This window comes from Scyliorhinus torazame, chromosome 7 (assembly GCF_047496885.1).
Source record: "Scyliorhinus torazame isolate Kashiwa2021f chromosome 7, sScyTor2.1, whole genome shotgun sequence".
In the NCBI taxonomy this organism is placed as follows: Eukaryota; Metazoa; Chordata; class Chondrichthyes; order Carcharhiniformes; family Scyliorhinidae; genus Scyliorhinus; species Scyliorhinus torazame.
In genome coordinates, this window is record NC_092713.1 from 48248149 (window position 1) to 48261071 (window position 12923).

The window sequence follows — 12923 nt, forward strand, 5'->3', positions numbered from 1 at the left end:
GCTTGGACCTTTTTAACCGTTTGCAAAGCCAGATTGCGCCGACCTGCCCTCTTTTAGACCTGGTCGCTTTGGCATATGGTACCATATCTGCACACAGCTACAGGAGATCCGGGCCGCCGAAGGAAACAGTAGCTTCTTAATTAGTGAGTCAGCACGTTTCAAATGGTGGGAGAGATCGGTTCCAAATGAATGGGTGACATTATCCCACAAGGAACCTGGTATCTGAATGGAAGAATATTCTGGTCATAGCTGACAGGGTGCCTGCATTCCCAAGCTCATTCACCGATCGAATAAGGATAATAACCTTGATATTTTTAAAATCTGCGACAAAATAATTAAATTATCTTGAGCGGCTGAAAAACAAGCTACAACTTCCAGTGTATGAATGATAATTATAGACAATTCTGAATGGACTGTTAATTCTGAATGGACTCTGTTCCATATAAAGGAATACCTGGGACCAGACAGGCGAACTAACCAGGTTTCGGGTGAACTGCTAGCTGATTCAGAAGGGTCTGGTCTGTGTTGAAGATGGATGGGGCATGTGTGTGCCTGGATTCTGCACTGCAGGGTTTGGTGGACCTATGTACACTGGTAAAAACCAAGGTTTGGATGAAAGAATGATGGTTTTAGATGAGCCGATGTTGATTCTGGACAATGAAGTGATTGTGGTTTATGATTATTTGAGTTCAGTATGGGAAGCAGTCTCGAATCGGTCTGTACTGAGTGGGATTGTGTGTGTGTGTGTGTGTGTGGAGAAGGGGGGGGGAGTCTAGATATCAAACCTTGGGGCTGTCAATCGATACGCCCTTGGTTTCTGAGCTTTGGGAAAAATGAATTGAACTGCATATCCACACAAGAAATGAGTTAAGGATTGATATCGATATTATTCGGGTTATTGGTGACTTCGATCCTGTGCGTGGGGATTTTGGATTCTGGATAGTGTGCAAAGATTGTCCCAAATCTGGACAGACGACTAATTCCAGTGTTCTCTCGATAAACGGAAGACCAAGTTTTGGAGCAAAACAATTCGCCCTCTGATTGGAGCATTGTCCGAATAAAAACCTCTTCATCTTCTGGATTCTCACTCCTTGTTCTGAATTCCTGTTGCCATTCCCGTGCGGGCTGTTGGGTGATAGTCTGAGCATTCTGTGTACGTATGGCTATTTTTGGTTTTGCGTCGAGGAAAGGTTCTTCACGAAATGATTAGCCGGCCTCTGGGGCAATGGGAATCCGGATTTTTCTGGATAGCTGCCTACGTTGTGTGTGAGTGCAGGGGTACTTACCCGGAAGAGGCTTGGTGTGGGGGACTTGAAGAGGTTTACATTTTAGGCTCTGGGTTGAAGAAGTTCCAGGTGCTGTGGGGATGTTGCCCGGTTTCACTCTATCGCAGGGAAAGATTTGTTAGGTTTCGGTGAGTTGGGGTGGGAGAGGGTGTGTGTGGGGGTGGGGGGGGGGGGGGGGTGGATTCAGGGTGACCAGGTTCTGGGCAGGTGTGGAAACTGCCAGAAAGCCGGCTTCCATCATGTGATCCAATGAGTGGAACCTGACACCGAGCAGGGGGGAGGGAAAGGGTTCACGATCAGCAGCTCAGGGATGGAGAGAATCAGAGTCACCAAGTCCCAGACTGACCTCCCATCCCCGTCTAGCCCCCCACCATAAAAATCCACTTTCTCATTCCTTGCCACGATGTGCGGGAGTGCTGATTATCTCGGGCGGGATGCGCTGAATGCTTGAGTCGGTAAGTGAGCAGTGTTCACCCCGCTTGACCATGTCCCACTCCATGTTGACCAGCTCCTTTTTTTTTTCATTTTACCCTCGCTCTCTCATTAGCCCCAAACATCATCGATTCATCTATTCGGAGTGTTTCAAAACACACGTTTAAAACCGGGACTGTCGATGCTGGCTGGATCAGCCGAGGAAGTACCTGGTGCTAGAATTGGAGCCAGGGAATTGGAATAAGAATTGAGTTCGGTTGGAGTGGAGTTAAATGAATTGTAATGCACGTTGGATATACTATTGCAATGCTTCAAGTCCCACCTCGGTACAGCTTGCATCTTGTTTAGCCATTGCATCCTCAGCCACAGAGAACAGCGCCAACTTGTTACACTTACCATTTCAATCATTCTCTAAACAATGCCTGGCCCACCTTAACCGAGCACTGATTATTACATCTCTATTTCAAAGTAGTTGGATTGGGGTTTTTTTGTGAGGGGGGGGGGGGGGGGGGGGGCGGGGGGTTGAATTTGGTCTTGGTACAAATTGTCCCGGAAACGTATCAATATCACATTTACTCCTTCAAATTAAATTAGCCCGGACGAAGTAAGCGCAAACTAACTGAAACCCAAGCTGTCGACGGCTGGAGGTGCCCGATTACCAGGGGTTGTGTTTGTGTCTGCTGCAGACAGAGACAATCTTTCTCTCCACTTACACACTCAATCTCTCCCAGTCTCCCTCACACTCACATACTTCGTTCGAAACGGGTTGAACTGGGGGGTCTGTGGGAGAGAGGGGGGAAATAAGCCACTGCGTCCACTTGGGACAATTGCTGCCCACCTTTTGCAGGAGAAATCGAGGCGACCGGCAAGGTGGTGGGAGGAAGCGGGGGGGGGGGGGGGGGGGGTCGTCTATCAGCTTTCAGTGTCAACCTTGTTGGGGGAAATCCCTCTGAGTTACTTCTGGGTGTTTTCGTCCTTCCATGTGGTGGGTGTTATTGCCGAAATCGCGCGTTTGGGACTGATGTGTATCTTGGTGTTCCTCATTGAAAGGAGAGCGCTCTGGTGGTTCGAGCAGGACGGAGAGGCTGCTCCAGGAAGTGGAGACTTTGGGGCAAAGGAGCCTCCAGCCGGCAGCATGTTACAGAGAGCGGGGGCTGCCGCTTCCCCAGGAACACCAAATCCCAAATGAGCATGGAATCTGCCCCCTGAGAGCTGCCCCGGGAGATTTCACCCCCTCGCCGCTGAAACCGATCAAGAAATGTCCGACTCGATGTCAATTTCAACCCGAAACAACATCAGCATGCGTTGCAAGAGGCGAGGAGTTGTAGCAGCGCGCAGGAGAAGTGCCTGCAGCCGGCCCACAGCGCAAGCAGCTCGGTTTGGGAGGCAGGCAGCGGGCGGTAAGTTTAACCATCCGGCCACTGTGCATTATTCTGATCTAGAAACATCTGTCTTTATTGCGTGCCCGCGCCTTTGGCCCACATATTTATGCATTATCACGCAGAGATCTGCTTCATGGACAGTCTCTTTGGAATGCATGTGAAGTGAGACTGACTCTTTCCAAAAGTGACTATTCAGGGATATCAGCGCCGATCTAATGGGTGCTCCGGGGGGTTGCTGGCACTTTGCGGTCAGTAGTGGGCGACAAACTGTCTCTGTCACTCAAAGTGAAGGTCTGGACGGGGCTCAGACAGGACCCCATGGAATGTCATTCCCCACATCATTCTGGTAACAACTTGCGCTCAATTCTCCATGGATGGGTGCCATTAGTTTGATCGTAGCTTCAATAATGGCTAATGTGCATTTGAGTGTGTGTATGTTTCATCATCTGCAATTGTCCTTTTAATGCACTGTTTCCCTTTTGACCTGGGGGCGGCCCGCTAAAGGGACAGTGCTACGCTTTTAGGGGCATGGGAGAAAGTGCCCACTTTCTGGGCCATCTGTCAGAGAGCTGGGTGACGTTGGTCAGAGATACTCGCTGGTGCAAATTTGTTCATCCGCTCTCTTCCACATGTGTTCTCTTAAGTAATAAAACTGTACTGATGATCACTTCACCCTAGCAAGACTTTTTTTTAAAATCGGGGTCCTTTTTGACTTTGTATTGAAGCTGCCGCCCCGCTAATTGTGTGTTTGGGTTGGGTGCATCCCTGCCTCCTCCCCCCGTAACATACGTGTGGAGCACCATTAACGCCAGGGGCATGAGAAAGGTCTCTCATGCGTGAGAGAGTGCATGTTAAATGGTCTGGTGGGCAGAGGGCTGCATTTATTCTGAAGGCCAGCGTTCCAGGTATACTTTGTGAATCTGAAGGACAACGTCAATTGTGTGGAGTTAGATACAAGAACACAGATACACAGGGAGAACTCAGTTTGTACATCTCTAATAATATATATAGTGGGCACATTTCTAGGCAAGCTGAGGAAATCGGAAGATGAGAATGAGAGCATTTGGTTCTGTACATTGAGTCATCTGCGTAACAGCAAATTCTATAGGTGCATGAGGTGTTCTGAAGCAATGCGCTGATGTCTGATGTATTAGTTGGAGAGCAGGCCGGTGTTTCTTGCCTAAACATACGCTCTGTCAGTCTTTTGTGCTGCATAACACTGAAATAAATGTTAAAATTAAAACAATAAAAGACAAAATATAAGTGGTGGGGAGGCGGTAGCATTGTCACTGGGCCAGTGATCCAGAATAATGCTCTGGGGACCCAGGTTAAAATCCCGCCATGGCAGATGGTGAAATTTGAATTCAATAATAAGCTGGAATAAAAATCTAATGATTGCCATGAAACCATTGTCATTGTTGTTTAAAAAAAACTGTGTCACTAATATCCTTTAGGGAAGGAAATCTGTCATCCTTACCTGGTCTGGCCGACATGTGACTCCAGACCCACAACAATGTGATTGACTCTTAACTGCCCCTTGAAAGGGCAATTAGGGATGGGCAATAAATGCTGGCACAGCCAGCAACACAAATCTATACATGAAGTAAAATTATATTGTCAAGAATGTGATTGTGTTCAACAAACGATTCAAATGAAAAATTGATCATTGTATTTTCTGTCAGAACAATTAATCAGACATTAGGTCCCATGAATTGAGAACTTTCCAGCCTGCCATGAGGTATGACGAAGGCATGGCTGCAATGTTATTTGTACAACAAGTGTTGGGTGTACAGATTATGTGGTAACAAAAAATGTAACTCACATTCCATTGCATCAATAATGGATTGAACATTTAATTTGAGATGAAACATGAAAACAGATGTTGAATATGAATGCTCATCAAACAGGTAGCAACATGGAAAAGGCTGTTCATTGTTCTAATTGTTGTATAAAGTGTACATATCTTTCACAATTTCCTTCTGACGCAACACTCAACCCAATGCTTTTAATTTCCTCATAACACGCGACTGCTGAGTGCCTCAATCTGTTCCACAAGTTAAAAGCATTAACACATTGCTTCAAATTGAATGTTTCTAAGATTGTGGGGCAGTGCTTTTGTTGCTAACAAACCGTTATAAAGATTTCCTCGAACCACAGGTTGTCAAGGATGACAATTTGCAACCTGTCCCCCCTCCTGTCACAGTGATTCGGAGTTCTACATATTGTAGTGTACAACTAGAAATGTTCTCCTGCAGAACACCCATCTTGCAATTTTGAGAAAAGTCTTTATCTGATTCTCACAATTTCCTCCATCTTTGGATACACTAACCTGCCTGACCTCACTGTCCCCACTGAGCACACCATCCCCCCCCCCCCCCCCGCCTTTCCCCCAACACACCCCGTTTTAAAAGAAGTCGCTTATTGCCTGTGTTCTATTTTGGAATCGAGAGATTACTTGTGAGGAGCGCATTTTAGATCTTCACAGCTGACACCAACAATTGTATTCGTATTACTCCTGACCAGTACCAGTAAATATCAAACATGTGAACATCCTATCACAGTCAGCCTGGCCGTTTTCGGATGCTGGGATAAATGGCTGGGATGAAGTTTACAGTGACTCAATTGTGAAGGAACAGAAAATAACAGCTTGATTCATAATACTACTCTGTCCCTGGGCTGTGTTAGCGTGTCCTTAATCGCCGCCAACAACGGAGCTGCACATATATATATTCAGTTTGGAAGATATAGACTATTATGTGCTACCCTTGAGAAACTGTCTTTCTTAACATGAGTAAATTGGAGACACAAGACTTGTCTTCATTGTGCAATAGTATCACAAGGAGGCCCTTGAGTAGCTCTGCCTCTCCGTACGGACCGACAACCTTGAACTTAACCTCATACAGTATTCAGGTAGCATCTATTCAGAACAAAAGCTATTCTAATCACAATACTTTTCACATTTCATTTCACTGTAGATTACCGAGTATGTTAACAGGGATGAGGGGCATATCGATAAATTGGGCGCATTTTCATTAGAATTTAGAAAGGTTGAAGGCGGGGAGAGGGGGTGGGAGGACCTGCCTGAGGTCCTGACAGGATTGTGACGCATTCTGATACGATAAATAGTGTCATTTCCACTGGTCAATGAAGTACAAAGAGAGAACACGGACAAGTAGACGATCACAGAAGGAATTAAAAAGAAGCTTAAGCAAATATCCTTTGCAGGGCATCTTAGAATATATAGTTTCTAAGAGTTCTTAAACTGAGAGTTCAATAGTTCCATGACATAAAGAACAGGGTGGCGGAGTAATATTAGACTGGAGTGAAAGCATTGGCTCAACGTGATGGTCGAATAGCCTGTCCCGCTATGATTTATATCTTGCATCACACACACAGCAAATACTCTGCAGGCATGATGATGCAAAATAATAAAAGGGAATTTTAAAAAAGGGGGAAGAAGGCTATTATTTCACTTTGGGGTCTTCTCATATGGTGCCAGAAATGCAAACGCTTTAAATTAACCTAGGGCGTTTAAATGTAGCGACAATTATCTGCAATACAACACAAACAGAACACACTGGACAACCCCAGCAGGTCTGGCAGCATCTGTGGAGAAAGGAGCTAATGTTTCGAGTCTGGCTGACTTTTTGTCAAAGCCTCTTTGCAATACACAACCCTGCTGAGGCAGGGGGATAAAACACCGGCACGGAGACCGGCTAGCCCTTTTTTAAAGTTTGCTTTTCCCCCAGTAAATCAGAATTAGACAAATCGTAATATTAATCCAAACCCAACTCTTAAATCCAAGAATTTCACAAAAACAAAAAAATAATTTCATCTGCACTCCTCAATGAGCGGGGCCGAGAGCAGATTGCCAAGGTCCCAGGTTCAGTCCCTGCCTGGTGCTGAGGTTGTTCATTTGAGCCCAGGCTGAGTGGTACAGAGGCTTCAACCGACCTCCAGCGCCCCTGAACCATGTTGGGCGAGAATTGGTCATGGGGTCTGCAGCCCCCTCCAATATACTGGAAACGTGCATGTGGATTTTTGGCTGGGCTGGAGTTTTCCTCCTTCTGTCTTGAATAGCAATTCTGACCCCCGGCGTACGAGTCATGTCCACTCGGTTCACAACATTGACGAGATGCGCCGAAAAAGACGCAGTATTGGTGACCTTGAATGAAGAGTCTCCAGAGCAAAGGACCACTGCGCCATTCACCGAGAGTCTGCACCATTCACAAGTCCGCTGTCAGCCTCGAGAGTTTAACAGAGACAAATCTACACCTCCACGGTCCGGTCAAGTTGAAGCAGATCACAGCTAATCGCGAGAATGCTTAGTCATGGTGGGCAATTTGTAGAAGCATCTCCCCAGTTTGACAGCATCTATTCCAGGCGGTGACGCCCCAGCAGCACCTTTTTTGTGGGGGGGGGGGGGGGAGAACATTCAAGTTATTACAGCTAGAGCAACAGAAAGAAAAAAGATTCAAATTTTAAGGGTCCCAGGTTTGATTCCCGGCTTGGGTCACTGTGCGGAGCCTGCACGTTCGCCCCGTGTCTGCGTGGGTTTCCCTCCGGGTGCTCCGGTTTCCTCCCACAAGTCCCGAAAGACAAGCATGTTAGGTAATTTGGACATTCTGAATTTTCCCTCGGTGTACCCGAACAGGCGCCAGGGTGTGGCGACTGGGGGATTTTCACAGTAACTTCATTTCAGTGTTAATGTAAGCCTACTTGTGACAATAATAAAAGATTATTATCATTGATCAATCAGATTATTTAAACTAGAGAGGATGGAATCCCAGGAGTAGGATCAGATAGGCTAAATTCAGATCAGGAAAATGGAAGTAGAGCATTAGCTAGCTTTGTAGAAGATGTAGTGATAGGTTTGGAATTACAGGAGAAGCAAGGATTAAAAAGGTTCCAGCAAGGGAAAACGGTGGGATTGAACTGTTTATACGTCAATGCAAGGAGTATTACAAACAAGGTAGATGAGTTAAGGGCACAGGTAGACTGCACCCTGGAGCTGTGAAGCAACAGTGCTAACCACATGGCAGCAGGATCATAGAATCATAGAATCCCAACAGTGCAGAAGCAGGCCATTTGGCCCTTTGTGTCTGCACCGACCCTCTGAAAGAGGGATATCCTCATAATCACACCTAGGGGCAATTTTGCTTTGCCAGTCCATCTAATCTACACATCCTTGGACTGTGGGAGGAAACTGGAGCACCCAGAGGAAACACATGCAGACATGGGAAGAATGCGCAAACTCTACATAGGCAGTTACCCAAGGTCGGAATCAAACCTGGGTGTCTGGCACTGTAAGGCAGCAATGCTAACCACTGTGCCACCATGCCGCCCATAATGTTGTTTCTATAACGGAAACCTAGCTATAGGAGCAGCAAAATTGGCAGCTCAATATCCCTGGATACCGAGTTTTCAGGCAGCACAGAGTGGGAGATAAAGAAGGAGGGGAAGTAGCTAATGGTTAAAGAATCAATTCCAGTTGTGAGAAGGGATGATATACTAAATGGGTCAACAAATGAGGCTCTATGGGTTGATCTTAGAAATAAGAAAGGGGCAGTGACACTACTGGGAGTAATCCACAGCCACCCACATAGTGAAAGGGAGATATAAGATTAAATATGTAGGCAAATATCTGCCTGTAAGAACAAGAGGGCAATAATAGTAGAAGACATTAACTATCCCAATATCAAGTTGGATTCAAATAATATGAGGGGAACTGAAGGAGAAAAATTTGTGCATTGTGACCAAGAAATATTTTTCAACCAATTAGTGACAAGCCAAAGTCAACAAGAGGAGCTGCAATGCTAGATCTAGTCTTGGGGGAACGAAAAGGGCAAGTGGGTGAAGTGAAAGTTGGTGACCATATCAGGGATAGTGATCACAATTCAGTTAGATTCAGTATTACGATGGAAAAGGACAAAGATAAAGCTGGAGTAAAAAAATTGACTTTTGAGCTTTGACAAAGGGTCATCTGGATTTGAAACGTTAGCTCTTTTCGCTCCCTACAGATGCTGCCAGACCTGCTGAGATTTTCCAGCATTTTCTTTTTGGTAAAAATTTTGAACTGGGGGAAAGCAAATTTAACCGAAATTAGAAGGAATTTGGTTTAGGTGAAATGGCCAGCACTGCTAGAGGATAAATCAGTGGAAAACCAGTGGAAAAAGCAAGAATTTAAATGCACAAAGCAGACATGTCCCCTCCGAAAATAAGAACATAAGAACTAGGAACAGGAGTAGGCCATCTGGCCCCTCGAGCCTGCTCCGCCATTTAATGAGATCATGGCTGATCTTTGTGGACTCAGCTCCACAATAAGAGTGGCCCTGCCAAATCTAGACTCCTCTGGTTGTTTAGAAGAATATAGGGGAAGATCAAACAAAGAACTAAGCACTGCAGATAGCCTAGATGAGTATAGGAAGTGCGGCGATGAAGTCAAGCGGGAAATCAAAGAGAGGGCATGAAAAAGATTAGCAAGTGAAGTTAAAGAAACCCCCGAAGATGTTTTACTAATATATTAATGGTAAAAGGTTAGTTAAGGAAAAAGTGTGTTAGTGAGGCCACACCTGGAGTATTGTGTTCAGTTTTGGTCTCCTTACTTGAGAAAGGACATAAGAACATAAGAACCAGGAGTAGGCCATCTGGCCCCTTGAGCCTGCTCCACCATTCAATGAGATCATGGCTGATCTTTTGTGGACTCAGCTCCACTTTCCGGCCCGAACACCATAACCCTTAATCCCTTTATTCTTCAAAAAACTATCTATCTTTATCTTAAAAACATTTAATGAATGAGCCTCTACTGCTTCACTGGGCAAGGAATTCCATAGATTCACAACCCTTTGGGTGAAGAAGTTCCTCCTAAACTCAGTCCTAAATCTACTTCCCCTTATTTTGAGGCTATGCCCCCTAGTTCTGCTTTCACCCGCCAGTGGAAACAACCTGCCCGCATCTATCCTATCTATTCCCTGCATAATCTTATTTGTTTCTATAAGATCCCCCCTCATCCTTCTAAATTCCAACGAGTACAGTCCCAGTCTACTCAATCTCTCCTCGTAATCCAACCCCTTCAACTCTGGGATTAACCTAGTGAATCTCCTCTGCACACCCGCCAGTGCCAGTACTCCAGGACGTACTGGCACTGGCGGGTGTGCAGAGGAGATTCACTAGGTTAATCCCAGACCTGAAGGAGTTGGATTACGAGGAGAGGTTGAGTAGACTGAGACTGTACTCGTTGGAATTTAGAAGGATGAGGGGGGATCTTATAGAAACATATAAAATTATGAAGGGAATATATAGGATAGATGCAGGCAGGTGGTTTCCACTGGCAGGTGAAAGCAGAACTAGGGGGCATAGCCTCAAAATAAGGGGAAATAGATTTAGGACTGAGTTTAGGAGGAACTTCTTCATCCAAAGGGATGTGAATTCATAGAATTTACAGTGCAGAAGTAGGCCATTTGGCCCATCGAGTCTGCACCGGCTCTTGGAAAGAGCACCCTACCCAAGGTCCACACCTCCACCCTATCCCCATAACCCAGTAACCCCACCCAACACTAAGTGCAATTTTGGACACTATGGGCAATTTATCATGACCAATCCACCTAACCTGCACATCTTTGGACTGTGGGAGGAAACCGGAGCACCTGGAGGAATCCCACAAACACACGGGGAGAATGTGCAGACTCCGCACAGACAGTGACCCAAGCCAGGAATTAAACCTGGGACCCTGGAGCTGTGAAGCAATTGTGCTATCCACAATGCTACCGTGCTGCCCTATCTATGGAATTCCTTGCCCAGTGAAGCAGTAGAGGCTCCTTCATTAAATGTTTTTAAGATAAAGATAGATAGTTTTTTGGAGAATAAAGGGATTAAGGGTTATGGTGTTCGGGCCGTAAAATGGAGCTGAGTCCACAAAAGATCAGCAATGATCTCATTGAATGGTGGAGCAGGCATGAGGGGCCAGATGGCCTACTCCTGCTCCTAGTTCTTATGTTCTTATCAGAGATGAAGAAGAGAACTTGTGTGTAGATGTAGAGGCTGTGGGAAGGGTTTTAAATGAATATTTTGTCTCCGTGTTTACAAAGGAAATGGATGTTGCAGATATAGTAGTGCAGGAGGAACACTGAGATATTGGATGGGATAATCATAAAGAGAGAGAAAGTACTCGATGGGTTGAAATCCTTGAAAGTTGATAAGTCACCAGGGCCAGATGGATCGTTTCCGGGGCCAATGAAGGAGGTAGGGACGAGATAGCAAATTCTCTGAGGATGATTTTCCAACACTGACTAGGTACAGGGGAGGTACCGGAGGACTGAAGAAATGCTAACGTGGTTCTACTGTTTAAAAAGGGATCGAAGGAAATGGCACACAATTATAGGCCAGTTAGTCTTGGTGGTGGGCAAATTAGTAGAATTAATCCTGAGAGATAGGATTAACTGTCACATAGAAAGGCATAGACTAGTCAGGGATAGTCAGCATGGATTTGTTAAAGGAAGGTCTTGCCTCACAAATTTGATTGAATTCTTTGAGGAAGTGACAAGAAGGGTTGGTGAAGGTCGTGCAGCGGATGTTGTGCACGCAAGGCGTTTGACAAAGTACCACATGACAGATTGGTCAAGAAAGTGAAAACCCGTGGGCTACAGGGATAAAATGTTGCCTTAGTATCAGGAAACAAAGGGTAATGGTTGATGGCTGTCCTTGCAATTGGAAAGTTGTTACATGTGGTGTTCCACAAGGCTCGGTGTTGGGACCCTTACAGTTGGTGTTATATATTAATGATTTGGACTTGCACGTGGGGAGCACGGTTGGGATATTTGCAGACAACACAAAGATTTTCCAAGTGGTGGACAGTGTAGAGGATAGTTATAATCTCCAAAATGATATAGATGGGTTGGTGGAGTGCGTGGTAAAGTGGCAGATGAAATTTAACATAGAAGTGCTCTTCAGAGGGTCGGTGCAGACTCGATGGGCCAAACGGCCTCCTTCTGCACTGTTGTGATTTTATGATTCTAATTGGTAAGGTTGAATACATAATGTGCACACAGCAATGTCTCTCACAATCAGCAGTGTGATAGTGACTAGACAATTAATGACCCAGATGTTGTGGTAGTAGCAATGACGGAGAGGCAGCAATCATGACTCCTTTGAAACTAACAACAATTTGGGGAAAGCAATATTGCAGATGGTAGAAATCTGAAATAAAAACAGAAAATGCTGGATAAACTCAGCAGGTCTGGCAGCATCTGTGGAGAGGGAAAACAGAGTTAATGTTTCAAGTCGCAATGACCCCTCTACAGAACAACTTCGGGAGTTTGTACATGCACAGTTAGACATGAGAATCCAGAAATTGCTGTCAGGAATTCAGAGGGCAGCACGGTGGCGCAGTGGTTAGCATTCCGGCCTCACGGCGCCGAGGTCCCAGGTTCGATCCCGGTTCTGGGTCACTATCCGTGTGGAGTTTGCACATTCTCCCCATGTTTGCGTGGGTTTCGCCCCCACAACTCAAAGATGTGCAGGCGAGGTGGATTGGCCACGGTAAATTGCCCCTTAATTGGAAAAAATGAATTGGGTACACTAAATTTATATATTAATAAAAAGGAATTCTGTGCATCTCCTGGGGGTGGAAGTGGGGGGTGGTACATTAGGTAGAATGCCCTTTCAGAGAGCAGTGCAGACTCAATAGGCCTAATGGCCTCCTTTCTGCACTGTAAAGAGTAAGTTATTCTAATTTCATACTGAACAGTCTCACTGTGCCTGAAATATGATTTATATTTGTGGAATGTAAATTTTCCTGCTTTGATAAACATCACAATTTAATATT

At 45.4% G+C, this 12923-nt stretch overlaps 1 protein-coding gene across 1 annotated transcript in view; it reads left to right on the forward strand.

The window, feature by feature from the left end:
* The first annotated feature begins 2795 nt into the window (after positions 1–2795).
* Positions 2796–12923, forward strand: part of LOC140427278 (uncharacterized) — an 85513-nt gene continuing 75385 nt past the window's right edge. The window contains exon 1 of the mRNA XM_072512858.1: positions 2796–3118. Coding sequence (XP_072368959.1) covers positions 2977–3118 — 142 coding nt within the window. The 5' untranslated portion in view covers positions 2796–2976. The remainder of the gene's footprint in view (positions 3119–12923) is intronic.